The 19448-nt window shown below is 39.4% G+C and overlaps 1 protein-coding gene across 1 annotated transcript in view; it reads right to left on the reverse strand.

Moving 5' to 3' along the window:
• The window catches only part of PIFI (post-illumination chlorophyll fluorescence increase), an 88185-nt gene that overhangs the window by 57974 nt on the left and 10763 nt on the right, over positions 1–19448 (reverse strand). Inside the window, exon 2 of the mRNA XM_089802197.1 lies at positions 1535–1649. Within this exon, the coding sequence (XP_089658323.1) occupies positions 1535–1649 (115 nt within the window). The remainder of the gene's footprint in view (positions 1–1534; positions 1650–19448) is intronic.

Here is a 19448-nt window from a genome sequence, read left to right on the forward strand (position 1 = left end):
TCTTTGACACCAATTGTTAGAGTAATTATTTGTTCTAACTTATTAATTAAATCACTTTGATTTAATTAATTAAGTTGCCTATTACTCTAGTTTTCTTAAGCTATCTTGTAGGTGCATATAATTAATATTTTATTAATTATATTGTGCAACCCTAGCTTTCTTAGGCTTTAGTTTCCCTTTTCGGGTTTCGTGATTCCTTTATAAGGATTCACCTCTTTGTATTTTATTCATTCACTTATTGGATTATATGTGAGATTGCTCTTTGCATGTCCATAAGATGGATCTGGCTTTTTGGCCTTCTTGATTTTTCCTTGCCTCTGTTCTTTGCTTCATCCATGTGACAGGTTTATGCATGTAGGTGTTCTTGGGAGATTAGTTTTTCACCTAATCTAACACCAATCAGTTCATCTTAAATGAATGAATAAAACCATACGTGCTCAAGATCCTCCTCAATGAATGAATAAAATGAGGGAAAAAATACGTAACATAATTTAATATTATATTTTACATTTATTTTTTATCAAGAGACTTTGGGGAGACTTCACTTTTTTTATTAGGAGACTAGGAGACTTCAAGAGACTTCATCATGAAGTCTCCAACCTTTTCTGAGGTCTCTGAAGACGCGAAAGGTCTCTGAGACCCGTCTCCACCTCCGAGAGGTGTCTTTTAGGGGGAGAGACGGGTCTGCCTATAACCATGGCAAACAATCTTATCCTCTTGCTCAATCTTGTAGCTCTCATAGCATATTACAGCTCACTTATCTAGTGTTTGGGATGACTTCAACAATCAGTAATAACATCTTCACCTTGGTCTTGGATTCTCTCTTTTTGCTCCATCACGTTTCCATGAAAATTCCTCTTGGCTTACCAATTAAGCTTAATTAAGGACTTGCTAGATATCTACCTAAAATTGCACATCCCTTCCTCCAAACATGTATCCCACAGCTGTGCAATTTTTGGAAATTAGTTATGAACTTAGTAATCTCTGTACTTCTTTATCAGCTAAGAGGGTTTCTGCATCAGCAGAGTGAAGACCTCTATTCATAATTGCTATATTGCAAATTGAGACACTGATTCATATTTATACGATCTCAAGCATATTGGATCTACATTAAGGCTTTCTATTTGAGTATTGCTTTCATAAAGTTCATGCAAGAATCAATAGGTATTGAATGTTCCAACGTTTTATGCGTCAAAGTGTGTGTCTCATTGTTGACCATTAGTGCAAGTAGAATACAATATATTGTTCTCAATTGGACCAATACCTTTCCAACCCCAATCTACCTCTCTTGGTGATTGTTGTGCACCCCCATTACAATATTTACCACTACCAACCTTGTATATAAGATTGATTAACCATTTCAAGGTCTATCAGCTACATAACTTGAATCTTTCTCATATGAAATACTTGAGAAGAGTGTGGCACAAAGAAACTCACAGATTGATAAGACATGGCAATAGACATTTACTTCCAATCATAAGTTATACAATAGAAGAGAAAATTATAAATAAAAAGAGAAGTGTCTGGTGAATACTCCTTAATATCATCTGTTACAGTTGCCACAGCATATATTTTCCCACTAGTTTTAGTGAATCTTTTGCGTTCCACTTGCACTAACTTCACCAAAGGAGATCCTGAAAACTGGGAACCTGCATCAACAAAATCACATTTCTTTCAGTCAATTGGACTTCTTCAATCTGATTATCATTTAAAAATAGCTAATCTTTATACCAAGTGGCTGCGAAATCAGAAAGTCCAGAAAGGGCAAAAGGAGGCTGCAGTCACAGACTGCTACAAGGGCATAGTCTGTAACTAAGATTTTTTGCGAATGAATATTTATCATATCTCTTGCGCTGTAGTCCTATGAACCCAGCTATTTATCATCTTGTGCTATATTTCAATATTATGGCACAGAACTCATCAACCACCATAATCCACTCTATTCAGTATTTTGCAATCTTATGACAATATCATACACAGATTTTCTTTCAAAGAGAGTGGTAAGGAGCATCATATGTCAAATTGATTTTGTTTATATCATTGCCACTATATGTTTTCATCATTGACTTGATAAAGTCCATGCTTTGTGTTGGAAATATTGTCATTGATGTCAATTGTACCCATGAGATTGTTAGACCTTGTCATTGATGTCAAAAGTGGAAGACATAATTGTCATTGATACAAAAGAGAAAATTAATGTTACAATGATCTAATGAATTGTAATATCAACAATCCTATGATAGTGGATAACACAAAACACCATGCTATTGGTATATGCTAAAATATATCATTAAAAAAGTGGTACTGCAAGAGATGTGGACTTGCAATTTATGAAGATATAATTTATGCCTAATGACTCAAAGTTCAATAATCATTCTCTCGTTCATACATAAGGCTTAGAAAAGACAAGCACAAGTCAACAAATTTTGAAGACAAAATTTACAATAAAACAAAGCTTGGAATCAACAAATTAAGAAAGGAAGAGAGAAGATTTAATTGGGAGGTGTCTGCTTGCTAGGCCAATTTTTTGGTGTTTGGATAATATGAATAACAGCTGAACAGTGACTCGGTGAAGAGGTGTTTTGGGCATGACAAATAATGCAGTGATGTATAAACAGCAATTTACAATATGTATGAGTAAAAAGAAGTGATCTGTATGTTAAAAGCAGCAGAGGCTGAATAGACAACGGCAATGCCACAGAGCTTTTCCTGACTTCGTATCTCCCTCAATGCATCTTCCAATCCATCACTCAGTGCCATGATTCGATCTCAATTACCCTACAAGTTGGCAAGATCAAGCTCTGATACCACAATGATGCCCCCAAGATGATTTTTGCCGGAAGGGAAATGCGGCTCAAAGGCATCTCAAGTGAAGTGGGGTTGTACTATAGGCTCTCTCTGCGATATATCATATACTCTATGTAGTACTATAGGCCCTCTCTGCAATGCTCTATAGGCCCTATGTTGTATTGTAGGCCCTCTCTATGATGCTCTATAGGCCCTATGTTGTATTGTAGGCCCTCGCTATGATGTATCGTAGGCCCTCTCTATGATGTATCGTAGGCCTTGTGTTGTATCGTACGCCCTCTCTATGATGTACCATATGTCCTTAACGCACTCGCAGATGAATAACAAAGTAGCAAGAATGATCATACACCAACTAATAAATTAAATTGTTGGAGAAAATCTAAAAGTCCGCACATGTAAGAAGAAATGCAGATTCAATAATGATAGTAGTTCAGATTATATCAAATAGATATTCAATATAACAATTTCGGACCAAGAGTCAAGTACAGATTTGTCTTCAAATAAAGACTTTCACAAACTTGATACACAATGTGAAATATCTGAACAATATCTCCAACTTTAGACCAGGGTGAAGAATGACTCCTACTGAAACTGCGATTACAAAATAGGGAGCATCTTTCACCTCCAAAATTGTGCACAAACTACCTCCAGCCTCCAAAAATACAAAGAAGAGTCAAGTAACATCCTTTATGATTTACAATGCCCAGCCATCTCCTTATAAAGAACTCCGAGAAGCATCTAGAGATTTGAAACTAGAGGACATTATTAATTTATTTTATTATTTTATAATTTGGACCCCTTTATTTAATGATTAAATTAATTAATTAAATAAGTCCTTATGATATTATTTTAATTTTTTGACCACATAATTAATTAACCTAATTAAAACACTTATGAAAATTGGGGACATTACATTGAGCCTAATACAATGATGTAGGCGGTGTTTTAAAAAATTTCCAATTTATAGGGTTTTCTGTCAGGTAAAATCAAACATTTCTTTTTGCCTTCCTAGGGGCTGTAGTCGGCAAATAATTGTAATGAGCAGACGGGTAGGATAGTATGTATTATTTGTTATGTAGCCGACTTGTGCCCGACGGGTTCCTTCGGGAACCTTTCGAAAGGCCCTTCGGTGAGTATTTATACTCCCTTCGTGAAGCATTGTAATCATCAGATATCATCAAGCATAATGTAATGTCTTTGGCATATGCGAAAAATAATAAGAACTTCTGCTATTCTCATCTATTCTCTATGCGCATCACTCAATTAATCTATGCAGTAAACATTTGGTGCTGTTGCCCGATGGACCTAGTACACAGACAAACGGATGAAGACTAAATGCCGAATCAGTTGAACAAGAATAAGAATAAGTTGAAGGAAAAGGACGACATACACACCGCGCAAGAAAATTTAATTTTGGCACAACAGGCTGAATGCAGATGGAGATTTCAACAAGTTACCGACGGCCACAGAAGCACTGAAAAATTGTTGGAAGAGACCTGACAGCGGCTCGATTTGGTGGAAGAAGTAAGGGAGGAGTTTCTGAACCTATGTACGCCAAGGGAAGAGAATCCAGACGGAAGGGGATCGACTCGCACAGCTCGAAGTGCCGAGGGAGCACAAGCGTGGAGTGAACTCTTCGTCCAAGATATGCTTCCAGAACAAACAGCTTCAGTTGACGAAAACCCTTCTTCACAAAACAGCATGGGTGTCGAAAACTGCGCGGGTGTTGGAAACAGCGCAACTATCAAAAACAGCACAGCCATTGAAAACAGCGTGGGTGTTGGAAACAGCGTGGGTGTGCGGAACAGCGCAGGTGTGCAGAACAGCGCAGGTGTGATACAAAACAACGCAGGTATTCAAAACAACGCGGGAATGCAAAACAACGCGAGAGTGCAAAACAGCGCAGGTACACAACAAAACCCACAACATCTAGTAATAATGGCAGGACCAAAAGAAAAGTTGCCTAAATTTGATGGTGAAGGAACCGTCGATCCAATCCAACATTATAAAACATGTGGAACGATCTGGAGGGAAAATGGCATAACAGATACAAACGAATGGATCCGACAATTTCCCGCTACCCTACGGGGTGTTGCGATTGATTGGTTTACTAAGACAGATCCACAAAAGTTAAACAGTTGGGATAATATTAAGAAGGAATTTATTGCGGAATTTCAAATATTGCAAGACGATAATGAGATTATAGCGGAGATATTCAATACTAAGCAAGGGAAGAATGAAACAGTCCGAGTCTTCGTCAGGAAGTTAAAGGACCTAATCAATAAAATGGAGAATAAGCCGACTGATGGGCTACAAAAGAGATGGTTCATTGAAGGCCTTCGCCGAAGCTGCGAAAGAAGATGAAGATCGTGCCACCATCGACATACATTGAAGCATACAATTGGGCAATGAACCTCGAAAGTGACCAGAAGACAAAGAAGAAGAACAACAACAACTCGTCCGATTCAAATGACGATGCATCTTCAGGAGAAGATAGCAGCGATGATGAGGGCAGCAACAAGGTGGTCTATGCCCTCCAGAAGGACATGATTCGGATGATGGAGTTCATGAACATGAACAAGGAGACTAAGGGCAATGAGCTATGGTGCACGGAGTGCAAGAAAGAAGGCCATACGAAGGGATCCTGCTCGAAAGAGCAATATTGTGAGATCTACCAGATTATGGGACACTCGGTAAAGGAATGCCCTTTCAATCTGAAAATAAGAACACCGCAGCAAGTGTTCCTAACACAGGAAGCGTCCGCATCAGGAGGGAGCAGGAACAACAGTACGGAGGGTGCCACGTCGGGAGGATATAGAAATAATCAGCACGGTCAAAACAACAACAACAATAATGGCGAGAGGAGTCGAATCCAGTATGATGCGAATGGCTGACCGATAGTCCAATGCCGCGCATGCAATCTATGGGGTCACTTCGCCCAAGAGTGCACAACGGCGAACACACCAAAGTTGTTATGCCGATGGTGTGGACCTGGAGATCATGACGATTTTAAGTGCCCGAAATCCGAAGTAAACTTGATTACTATCGAGATGGACGAGGAAGAAGTTTTGGCAATCACTCGGAAACAAGCGAAGCTCTACCCTGATCCAACGGAGGAAAAGAAGAGACTGGAGGAAGCCCGCACAGAGATTTAGAGAGCAACGCAGGTAGAAACGGCACACCTAAAGGACATGTCTACCATGAGAGAGCAACTTAATGTAGTCTACCATGATACATTCATTATTATGATCTTTGGCGCATTCTGGGACAACAACTTAATGTAGTCCATCATGATAACAGGTCAAGCCATTGTTAAGATCATCCTTACAATAGCAACCTCACAACACAAACATCGATGAAAGATCGTCACCTCTCATGATGTCTTCCAACAAAATCATGTAGAAACTCACATGATATCCACCATGAACCATGTTAGAGGGTGGATCCACCATAGCTGCTCCTAGAGGGTGGAACAAAAGGCTTCAACCTTAAACTTCTATCTCACAAAGAAGAATGCATTACAAGGAATTTCACCTCAAACTTTTCCTTCGCAGAGAACTCATTAACAAGGAATTACACCTTAAAATTCTCCATCTAAACAAGATTCGGGGAAGTCATATCCTCTAGTTACTCCCTTAGAAGCTCTCTTCGTCCAAGGATGCCTGAGATAAACTGTCGGACTCCCTCTAAATCTGATATCAATCCTCTGACTTTCTAGTGACAAGTCGTCACTTCCTCATGATATATACAAGGTTGGGCCCATCAAAATCATGCAGTCACATAGATATATCTTTAGACTCCCTCTTAATATAGAAGGATACTCATAATCTCAGTTATCAAAGAGATTCGCTTCAAGAGCCTCACTTTATCCAGCTTGATCATCAAATGACTAATGAATTCTAGATCGCAGCTTCTTTGAAGCTACTATAATAAGATTGAGTCTACACAATATTTGGTAGCATGTGTAAACTGTGAAGTACCAACCTTCTTTTCCTACAAGAACATCCTCAGACATAAAGGAAAAAATCAAGGCAAATAACTCTTATAGTATGTATAGAACTATGTTCCCCAAGGACACGTACCCGGCCTAAAACCCGATGTTTCGGAGACGGGGACGTCCCGGGGATGGGGGGACGGGTAGGGGACGTCCCCCAGCTGTCCCCAAAAAGTGAAAAAATGCAGGGGACATCTCGGAAACTTGGGGATGCCAGAGGGGAAAAAGGGGGACGGCCAGTCGTACCGGACACGGTTGGCCGTCCCCCTTTTTTGTTTGCATAAAATTAAAAAAGTTTAACATAAAAAAAATATTTTAAAGCCTCCAACTTGGTCAGCCAAGTTGGCCCCACCCCTCCAAATGCCCTAAAAGGCAGTAGACGCAAAATAGGAGCAGCAGGCTGCTTCATTTTTCTATTTTTGTTTTTTATGTTGAACATGAACATGATGATACATTGATAATTATTACTTTATGGTAGGCCTCTACCCTTTGGGCCTATAGCTTTGGGCATATTTTGATTTTGATTTTTAGATTTATCATGTTTATCATTATGACATTATGATATTGACAATTGTTAATGTTCATTGTTCAGTGTTCACTAATATTGATATGCATTTTGACAATTGGGTACTAAAATTAGATATTATTTCCTAGATGGCATTCAAATGTTGTATGTTATGGTTCTATAATGTTTAAATGACATGCTCATATGAATGACATGTATATTTGAAAATTTCAACGTATATTTTAAAATTTGCCTATATATATATAGCCGTCCCCGTTTGCCATCCACCCCCCCCCCCCCCCTCGATCCCAAAAATCACCAAAAAAAATTGCCATCCCAGAAACCCGTCTCGCCGTCCCCCACCGGAAACTCGAGGAAACATAGGTATACAATTACAAATAGGAGAGAAACTACAATGAGTAGATAAATGTAAAAGATAAGAATACTTATCTTTACATGAGGGTCCACAAGCATTTAAGATGGTTCAAGTGGGAATGGAACATGTGTTATTATTCCCCCCCACAATGTAAAATCCCACTCTTATATAGTTGAACAATTTTGCATCACATCAAATATGAAAATTTCTTTTTGTTTAATAGATCCTAGAACCTTAGTCTATTTGCACTATGGGAGGACGCTATAGAAGTGATCAAGCAAAGCTTTCAGCTTCTTTAGCAAAGACTCTTTTCCAGAATCTTTCAACCATGAAGCTCTCACTTCCTTTTATTCAGCACATTAGACATCAAGCTTCTAAGGAACTATCAATGATTCCCATTGCAAATATCCAATCAAGTGCTTATGCGTTGCACTCTTCCCAATGTCTATAGAGACATATGAATCACTAATTTCATCTATTAGTTTGCCAATATAGTCACATTTTGCAAACTCGAATCCCTTCTTTTGTTATGATCACTATCTTCGCCGATGCCTCTATATTGTTGTCCCAATTAATCCAAGAAATCTGAAAGTGTTGTCTCTCTTTGAAATTATCCATCCATGACTTTATAAGTCTATGACTTAATTGGAGTGCGAAGTTTTGTTAGAATAAAATCTTTACATATGTTCGTTCTCTCTCACACTGGGATACATTTCAAAGTCTCGACATTCCATTATCATAGATGCATTATCGAGTCATGGAACTGCTAATTTGATATCCTCATTCTCGAAAATAAACCAATCTTTGGGTGAAATATTGGACAACCAAATTGTTGCAAGGCAATCAATCATCTATAATCTTTCCAATTGAAGATTTTCTTATGCCCAATCAACATGTGCTTTAAGTGTTGTCAAAATACTTTCACCATATTTTATTGTAGCAAGCCATCATTCATCTGTAGTCTTGTCATGCTCTTTCTCTATTCCTTTTAAATAATCAAAGGCTTAGTTAGTTGACCATGAGACATCCTTGTTCAATGCATAAACCGATCTCCTCCAATAATACAGTGCTTTGTTGTCTCAGAAAGGGCAGTGACAGCCACCAAGTTCTTAATATCGACGTCAATTTCAATGAGTTCAATGCTCTTTTCAACTCTCAGTTATGCTCAAAATTTTGCATTCCCATAAATGAAACTAATGACACTAGTCTCAGTCTTTTCCTAACCACCTCAGTCTGAATGTTGAATCAAGACTCCATGTCCATTGTTGTCACACACGGACAAATACTTCATAGAAGAAATACAATAATCAATAGTTCCCATTCAATGCATAGTGAATTAATTTAATAATCAAAGCTTGCCAGCCCGCATAATAAAAAATTATAGAGTATCAACATGAAATGGCATCTCTTTATGGTATGTTCCAAACTGAACATGTAGCATAAGTTGAACCAATTTCACCTTCTCTTTGTCTGCATATGGAGCCTCATAATCGCAGCTATCTTACCTTCTACATATGTGCATCATGACTTCTTTCATGTTTCGTTCATCGTGATTGTGGGAGGTTTGGATGCAACATTTTGGTGAATTTCATTACTAATCAAGATTCTTGGAGTCTTGTAGATCTGTACTCATAAGCGGTTTGAGACGGTCCACTCCAAATAAGGACCTAGCTAATGAAGAAAGGAAATTCAAGAGAGAATCCGTGAGGATTATTTCAATGTTTTCCATAAGCACCATTCCTCTTTGACCATAGAATTCCTCACAGACACGAGACCCGCATAGTAGTTGGATGCAAATAGTATGTTCTCGTAGAATGCAAAACAAAGAGGAATTTGTTTAACATCACCATGGAAAGAGGTAGAAATGCAAGAAAGCTTTATCTTGTTTCACCTGTATGAAAGAATGCATTATTATACCCCCAACTCATGGTCTAATTCATGTCAAAGAGTGTATAAAGTAATATCCAATGCGAATGTGAGGAATGGTCATAATTTTCGGTATGAACTATATTCAATGTTGTTTTTTATCATTTCATATCCTCCTACTTTCCTCCTATTTTTCCATGGGATGAACTTGCTTGGTCTCATGAAATCTTTTAAGATAATTTTGTTCAATTGTCATGGTCAAGTGTATAATCATATATCCTTGGTATTTTGAGACTCACTCTCACAACAAGAGACATAGACCAAAGACAATCGTTGAGTGTAGAGGAGTGTTAAGATTTTCAAGGCCCTTTGATTATCACATCTTTGTCACAATCGCCTGCTTTGCTGGAATATAAATTTGTGAAAATCGTGATCTCATTTAACTCTGGAAAATTATATATGCGAAGAAATTTAAGGTTTGCTGGACAATGAGGACCCATCATCTTCTTCAGCCTTCTAGACTTGATGACTTTTAGTCTCTACAAAGATGTTGACACATTTTGGATCTCCACTAGATGATCATTGTTGTTAGTATTTTAGTTCAGAAATAGAGATAAACAGCAATAAAAGAGCATAAATAATATACAAAAGACACAAAAGATTTATCCTGGGAAAACCCTTCCACTTAGGAAAAAACCCAGCCACACCAGAAAAAATCTATTTTATTGATCAAGAAATGTTCATAGTACAAGACATTCACTTGATTGATTTACAACATACCAAGCAATCACTTAAATAGATTGCATAAGACTCTTCATCTTTCACATGAAGGTCTCTTTAAGTCCAAAAAATAAGAACCTTCGTATTTCCACATATACAACACTTCATATTTCCATACACATGCCTCTTTGCATGACATATGACACATCTTTTTGCATTATATTAACTTAAATATAATTACATATATCTCTTTCAGCTGAAGATGACTATAACGGTCATAACAAATATATTTCTATCTCATAAATTAGAGATAAAGATCTCTATCGCAACTACAAACTTCAACACTCCCTCTTAGCAAGAGAGAGATCTTTATTCAAGCATGCACACATAGCTACAACCAAAGATGTTATCTTAGCATAACATAATCCACCATAGTTACTTCATAAGCACATAGAATAGAGTCACATATATGATTTTCACCATGCCTGTTCGCAGAGGGTAGAACAAAGACTGATATCTCAAAACTTCTCCCAATGAATGATACATCTCCACCATGCCTACTCGCAGAGGGTGGAATGAGAGCTTTCACCTCAGACTTCTCTTGGAAAAGAATGCATTTGCACCATGCCTACTCGCAGAAGGTGGTCCATCGTAGCTACTCACAAAGGGTGGAACAAGGGCTTTCACCTCAAACTTCTCCCAGAGAAGAATGCATTAATAATCGAGATTTTCTCTTAATAGAAACTCCCTCTCAACAAGGACAACTTTAATACAGAGATTTTCTCTTAACAAAGACTCCCTTTCTATAGGGGCAAATTTAGTAACTGAGATTTTCTCTTAACATAGACTCGCTCTCGGCAAGGACATCTTTAATCAGCACAATAAGAGGGTTGAATATTGCATAAACTTGCAAACGGTTGGACATCTCCCGCTGTTACGTAATCTTCCTCTGAAGCTAAACAGTCTCCCTATGAATATGTATCACCAAGGTAATATTCATATCATTGCTTCTTTGTTGCACCCTACAACCATGAGAGATATTAATAACTCATAACTATCAATGCTAGAAGAAATCACTATTTAAAAACAACTATTCAAGAGATATAATCATAAATACTTATCTCTTTGTGATCTAATCTCAACATCCACACAAATATACTCACATAAGAGATTTTGTCTTGGTCCTCTAATGCTTATGACATTAGAACAATAATATTTATCTTCTCATCATCTAATCTTCCTCACAATTCACATGTTGGCTTATTCACAGCACCTCTATAAAGCTTTTGAAGGAACACCACAGCCTCCAACACTAAGGCATGATAAGAAATACATTGATCTATAAAACTGAGTAACTTGTATGTGTGTTGGCACCTCCAATCATTTCCAAACAGTAATATAAATCCGGACCAAGGTAAATCAACCATCACATGAACAATCTATTGAGAGTTCTAAACCACTATCGTATCCCTTAACGAATCATAGATTATAGTACTTTGTTCTGTTACTGGAACATGTGCAACTCAAACAAAGCAACCAGATTCCTGTTACTGCTAAACCTTCAAAGCTTCAAAATCATATTGCTCAGAATTTCATAAATCCAAAGTATCACAATACACAGAATCAACATTTCTGGTTAAGAGCATAAAATATTTCTAATAAAGATATTATCACAAAGTACTAATCAGAGCAGGTCGTGTCAGCTTGACTACATCATGCCATCTTCAACAATACTGAAAATCAGCCAATTCTCATACACAAAGGATACCAATTTATCTCATTTGGTTCATATCATACTAATGCAAGCATCACCTATCATACATAATCTTTAGTGACCCCAGACAGTCTACCAGAGAATAAACTCTTAGAGCCAGTGGAGCCATGAGGCCCTAGAGATGATGAACGAGAAACCCACACACATCATTCTGAAAGTCAGCATTCAGAAATCTCCTTTGGGCTTTGATCCAATCAGAAAAGGTTTATTAGGACTTTACTGTAATAAATGAACACTCTCCTCGTGATTCCACTAGAATGATCAACAGATATTTTAATGGTTGCGTGGAGCTTATAACCAAAAGACAATCTCCATCTCATCCCTGATGATCTTACAACCATCAACTTTAAAAGCAGATTATTAATTAGAAAGAAAAAGGATACCTCCACAAGATTAAACGCAGATCATGAATTAGATATGAAAGAAGTGTACAATATAAAGAAACTATTCCAGTTTGTTACCCGGATATTTTACTGTGAGAGTTAATTAAATTAATTCCAGAGAGAGCAAGAGAGAGGTTAATTCCCAACTATTCAAACTACCTCTCTCTATGTACTTTTCTCTCTCCCCGTACTCTAACCTGCCTCTCTCCATGTACTTTTCTCTCTCCACGTACTCAAACATTCTCTCTCTACGTACTAAGAGTTTTCTTTCTCCCCAAACCTTAACTTTTTTCCCTAATCTTAACTTGGAGATTTCAAGAACCCGAACTCCTATATTTTCAAGGAAATAAAATGGCAGTCATGTTGCAGGGGAAGCAATTGGTTGATGACTAGTTTCAAAAGGCGTGTAGAGATGTTATTGCATAGTTTGATGGAGAAGATGTAAAAGAATTAAAATGTTTCAATGTTTCCACCGAAGTCAGACTTGAGATGTGGATTGTTTAGTTAAAGATCTTCAATTTGTAGCTCCATTAGTAACAGAAATTTCTAAATGCAAAGTCATTGAATTGCTGGAGAGGCGAGTTCCTGAACAAGCACAAAGATAGCGGGATAACCGTTTGGTAAATGCCTATGGACACCTAAGTTAGATGTTTGATCGATGGGAATCTCCAATGTTGCACGCTTCTAGACAGTTCATGATACCTATTTGACATAATACTATTGCTTCCTAAGATGAAAGTTACAAAGCACTCGCTGGAGGACTTTGAAGTCTTGGAGAGGACGTGTATGTCAACCAAGTCTCCCTCTCACCTTAAGACTTGGTAAACATCAATTGGAGAAAGAATGTAAAGCCTTTTTTTTGTGAGTATGTGTGACTCCTTTCTGCAACAAATTGGAAAAGTTTGAAAACTAAAACTGCAGGAAAGACATTAATGTCATAGGTAAATATTGTGTAGCCAACAGGATGTATGTCATCGGTACACATTGTGTAGCCGATGGGTCCCTTTAGGAAGGTTCTTGTTATGTAGCCGACGGGCCCTTCAATAATTGTCATGTAGCCGACAAACCCCTTCGGGAAGATTCTTCTGAAAGTATTTATACACCCTCTTGGGTCATTGTAAATCATCATCAGAAGCATAATGTAATATCTTTGGCATATGCGAATAATACAAGGAGTTCTGTTGTTCCTATCTATTGTCTATGTGCATTAATTTCTTTACCCAAGTACGGTAAACATTTGGCGCCGTTGCCCGATGGACCTGGTACAAAGGCTAGAATGAAGCCTGATGCCGAATCAGTTAAACAAAAATAAGAATAAGTTAAAGGAAAAAGACGAAATCTGCACAGCTCAAGGAAATTTAATTTTGGCGCAGCAGGCCGAATGCAGACGGAGGTTTCAGAAGATTGCCAACGGACACCGAAGCAGTGAGGAATTGTTGGAGGAGACTCAACAGCAGGTGGAATTGGGGGAAGAAGCAAGGGAGTAATTTTTGAACCTGTATTCGCCGAGGGAAGAGAATCCAAACGAAAGGGAATTAACTCGCACGGCTCGGAGTGAAGAGAGAGCACGAGCGTGGAGTGAACTCTTCGTCCGTGATACACTTCCAGAACGGGAAGACCCTTCTTCACCAGAGAACACAGCTGTTGGAGATAAGACAACTATTGGAAAGTGCGTTGGTGTGAGAGTACAGACCGCCGGTGTGGGAGTCCAGACCGCCGGTGTGGGAGTCCAGACCGCCGGTGTGGGAGTGCAAAGCCACGGTGTGGGAGTGCAAACTACGGTGTGGGAGTACAAAGCGCCAGCGTGGGAGTGAACAGCGCCGGTGTTGCAGGACCGAACAACGCCCGTGCACAAAATCCTGTAGTAATGGCGGGACCAAAGGAAAAGCTACCGAAATTTGATGGTGATGGTATGGCCGATCCAATCCGACACTATAAAACATGTGAAACGATTTAGAGGGCAAATGGCATAACAGATACAAACAAATGGGTCCAGCAATTTTCAGCAACCCTACAAGGTGTCGCAATTGATTGGTTTGCTGATACAGATCCCCAAAAGTTAACCAGTTGGGACAACATTAAGGAGTTTATCACAGAATTTCAACCGTTGCGCGACGACAATGAGATCATGGCAGAGATATACAACACAAAGAAGGGAAAGAATGAAATTGTCCGAGTATATGCTAGGAAATTAAAAGACTTAATAAATAAAATGGAGAATAAGCCGACAGATGGGCTACAGAAAAGATGTTCGTTGAAGGTCTACGCCCGAAGTTGCGAAAGAAGATGAAGATTATGCCGCCGTCATCATACACTGAAGCATACAATCAAGCCATGAACCTAGAAAGTGAGCAAACGACAAAAAAGAAAAAGAAGAGTAGTTCATCCAATTCAGATGATGACGCGTCCTCGGGAGAAGATAGCAGCGATGATGAAAACAGCAGCAAAAAGGTCCGAGCTCTCCAAAAGGACATGATTTGCATGATGAAGGAATTTAAGAACATGCAGAAAGAAATGAAGGTAAATGAACTACGGTGCACGAAATGTAAGGCGGAAGGTCACACAAAGGGATCCTGTCCAAAGAGCCAGTTCTGTGAGATCTGCCAAATCATGGGACATTCCCTAAAAGAATGCCCCTTCAATATGAAAACCAGAGGACCTCAACAAGTGCTCCTAACACAGGCAGCTTCCACATCAAGAGGGAACGGAAACACAAACATTGATGGTGCCACTTCGGGTGGGTACAGAAATAATAGTAGAGAGCAAAACAACAACAATGCAAACAATAACAATAACAATGGCAGCCGAAGTCGAATCAGTATGATGCAGATGGTCGACCGATGGTTCAATACCGAGCATGTAATTTGTGGGGCCACTTTGCCCGAGACTATACAACGACGAACACACCAAAATTATTATGTAGATGGTGCGGACCCGGTGATCATGAAGATGCCAAGTGCCCGAAGTCTGGAGTGAATCTGATCATCGTCGGAACGGACGAAGAGAAGGTGCTAGCGATCATGCGAAAATAAGCAAAACTATACCCCAACCCAACGGAAGAAAAGAAGAGGCTAGAGGAAGTACAGAAGGAAATTGAGAAAGCAACACAGGCAGAGACAACTCAATTGAAGGACACTACGGGCACCTCACCAAGGAACTGCGCGGAATAGAACATCGTACGCCAGATATTACAAACTAAGGTACCTGTCAAAATAGGCGATCTGTTGCTCACAATACCTCAACTCTGATCAGCATTCACAAATATCGTGCCAACTGCTAAGTCACCAAGAGAACTAGGAAGAGGGAAGAAAATTGCCGCAGGTGGAGAAGACCCAATGCTGCTAGCTCTCACATCCGGACGGCATCCGGCAGTCGTCGAGATGGGGATTCTGGGAAATGTGCTGACAGACACAATTGTCGACGGAGGGTCTGGTGTGAATGTCTTACCTGAGGATACCTAGAAGAGGTTTGGACAGCCGACGTTGTGGCCACCTACATTCCAATTGCTGACAGTGGACCAACACAGCATTAAACCTCTCAGTGTCCTAATGGCACAACCGGTGACGATTGGAACACAGTCATTCCTGCTTGACTGTTTCGTGATCCCCTCGAAGAGGAAAGGATACGATGCCATTCTAGGTCGAGGATGGCTCATACAAGCCAGAGTTAAACACTACTGGAAGAAAAACACTTTATCACTTGAGAGCAAAGGGCAGAAATTCGTCATTGATTTACACACCCAAATGGTGGGGAATGAAGCTTTGTCATCAGATTCTGAAGAAGAAGATGAAGGGAGGCAGCGTACGGAACCAGATCAAGAGGGAGTCTTGCGGTTGGAAGGAGGATCAACGGACAACGATTTGGATTCTGTCAACGGTCTTTACCACTGGCAGATAGAGGACTACGAACTCTTTCTGAGTTGTAATATGTTAAGGGTGGACAAAGGTGAGAAAGAAGAGGAAAATGAATGTCCAAAGGAATACAAAGAAGCGGAAGAAGGAAAGGTGATTACGGCTGAAGCTGAGGGGAAGAACATATAGTACGAACCCAGAAAAAGGAAAGATCCCACCGTATGACTCTGCAAAAAGAAAATGTTACATCTAACCACGGATATAGCAGAAAGGTGCCAACAGCAAGGAAGACACATCATATGGTCTGCACAGGAAACAGAGAGGAAGGGTTTAACAAAAGTTGCAGCAGTACGAAGTGGAGGTGTTATTGACGACAAGAAGGGCCAACTGACGGAGTCCATGGTACCGAGCTTCGAGAACAAACTGGGCATTATGGAAAACCGGATGGAGAGATCGTGTACCTTAAATAAACTTGATAAGCGACTATTGTAGGCACAAGGGGCCACGGAGGTGACACAGAACAAGTGCAAAGCATGGCATAATAGACACTTGAAATTTGAACAAGTTCCAACCGCAACAGTTGGTGTTGACGTATGACGAACGAACGAGATCAAACCAGGCAAGTTTCAAGTGAAATGGGTCGGGCCGTACCAGATTCGGGAAGTGGGTGATAACGGAGCAATAAAACTATGAATGCTAGACGGAAAGGAAGTGGTCAACACAATGAATAGGTCGAAGTTGAATATCTACCATGAAAGAAATAACACACCTCCGTGGACAAACAACTGAGAAAAGAACAATTGTAAATACTGTATATATGTAAATATTGTACATATGTAAGATAAGTAAGGACAGAGTTATTCAAAAAAAAAAAAGAGAGAGAAGTCATCACCGTACGGCAATTACAAAGAAACATACAAACCCCGAACGGATTTGAAAGTTAGCAAATTAAATCCCTGTTGATGTACGGATTTCTCATTTTGGCGTGTGGATGTTGCATGTTTTGATGTACGGCTTTTGTATGATACTACATATGGATTTGGCGTACGGATTTGGGTACGGACTTTGGAGGTTAATTCCATCGTACAAATTTTGTAGGACACTATATGTTGCCACCGTACAAATTTTTTGAATAGAATTTGTTGTACGGAATTTGTTGTACAAATTTCCAATATACAACTGGGCGTACGGATTTGCCTTCCAGATTTGGCGTACAAGTGTACGGATTTCAAAGTTTTCATTATGTGCCATACGGATTTCATGAATATAAATTGCAGTACAAATCTGAGATTTTTTTGACAATAACCTTCAGCGTACGAATTTTGTATTGGCTTTAGCTTCCAGTTGATGTACGGATTTGCAAAATAAAGTTGGCATACGCAATTAAGGAAGAAAATTTGGCATACAGATTTGAAGGATAAGCTACCTAATCACCACCGTACGAACTCTCAAGCAGGGTTGCAATTTATCTCCAAGGGCAAACACAAGAAGGCAAGATAGAAAATCTATACTAAATTAGGAGCCATTTGCAAAGTATTCAAAGAGAGGCCGTACAGCCTGCCAAATGAAATAGTTGAACAAAATTCAAAAGAAGGGTGATAGGAAGTTTTCTTTAAAAAAAAGAAAAAACGACAGATTGAAACAGTTCAGAATGAGTAACGCATGCTGCCAAAGGGAAGGGAAAGACAGAAACAAGTAGTAAAACATTAGTGGTTGCCAAAAAGAGTGGAATAAGAAGAAAATCACAAAAATAGTGTGTTCCATGTAGTTTTGTGTGGGTTTCAGAATGCTAATTTGGTCTTGACAGCAAGGGGCGCTGCCCCTCGACCCCGAGCGCGCTCGGGGCACTGCTCCGAGACCCCGCAGGGGCGCTGCCCCAAGACCCCGCTGGAGGCGACACCCCCTACACCTCCAGTCGTTGCGATTATCAGTCGTGGGAAGTGTGACCAGTTGATGAGACCTGGAGCTGCTGCAGACATGGAGTGTCTGTGTACCAGAGGCATTGGAGTAGATGTTGGACGTGAGGTTGTCTTGATGGATGCATAGAGAGCTCGGGAGGAGCTGATAATCCAATTGGAGGTAGTCTAGCAACACTTGGCTCAGGGTACCCAGAGTTGGAAACAGAGAAAGCGGCACAGGTGGTTATCAAGGTCAACTAAGAAGACAGTATTGTGTTAGCAGAGGTTGTAAATGCAACGTTATTTTGGAGACCAGTTTGGTGCAGGCACGAGACAAGTGTGAAAGTGATATGACAAAAGGAGATTTATTTTGTTGTAGTTAGTCAGTTAATGTATTTTGTTTGTTAATTGTCTCAAATATTTTGAAATTGTCGTCCGAAGACGACTTTTTCTTTTTGAAGGGATGGTGTCATAGGTAAATATTGTGTAGCCGACAGGATGTATGTCGTCAGTAGATATTGTGTAGCCAATGGGTCCCTTCGGGAAGGTTCTTGTTATGTAGCCAACAGGCCCTTCGGTAATTGTCATGTAGTCGACGGACCCCTTCGGGAAGATTCTTCGAAAAGTATTTATACACCATCTTGGGTCATTGTAAATCATCATCAGAAGCATAATGTAATATCTTTGGCATATGCGAATAATACAAGGAGTTTTGTTGTTCTTATCTATTGTCTGTGTGCATTAATTTCTTTACCCCAGTACGGTTAACAATTAACAACCAATTGTTTGTCATAATGCCTTATGGATTAATCGCCTCTTGATTCCCCCTTAGAATTCTATGATGAATGAATGTACGTTGATCACCAATCTAAAAGGCTTTAAACAATGTTAAATGAGAGTAAATAGTTGATTGGCAATAGTTACCAATGCACTTTGGTTGATGACAAGGAGTTACAAACCTTTGCTTGTGTACGGTGATCCATCAAAAGCCACGCTTCACATCCCTTAGCGCCATTTACTTAAATGATGAATTCAATTGCTGATCAATGCTCATCAAAGCGAAAAATGGAGTAAATAGAAAGAAAATGAATGGCACGATGTGCATGAGTTGTGTGACTGAATATCATAGTAACAAGTCACTAAATTGATATTCATGATCAGCGAGCATATATGCACAATGTAGGAACATGTACAAGGCATGTGAACTATATGAATAATGTCTCCAAGCTACGCTCCATACAGAATTGGTGTCCTGGTGATACACGTTAGGTGC

The sequence above is a fragment of the Cupressus sempervirens genome, chromosome 9 (assembly GCF_028749045.1).
Source record: "Cupressus sempervirens isolate cs-2001-9-10 chromosome 9, ASM2874904v1, whole genome shotgun sequence".
NCBI classification, from domain to species: Eukaryota; Viridiplantae; Streptophyta; class Pinopsida; order Cupressales; family Cupressaceae; genus Cupressus; species Cupressus sempervirens.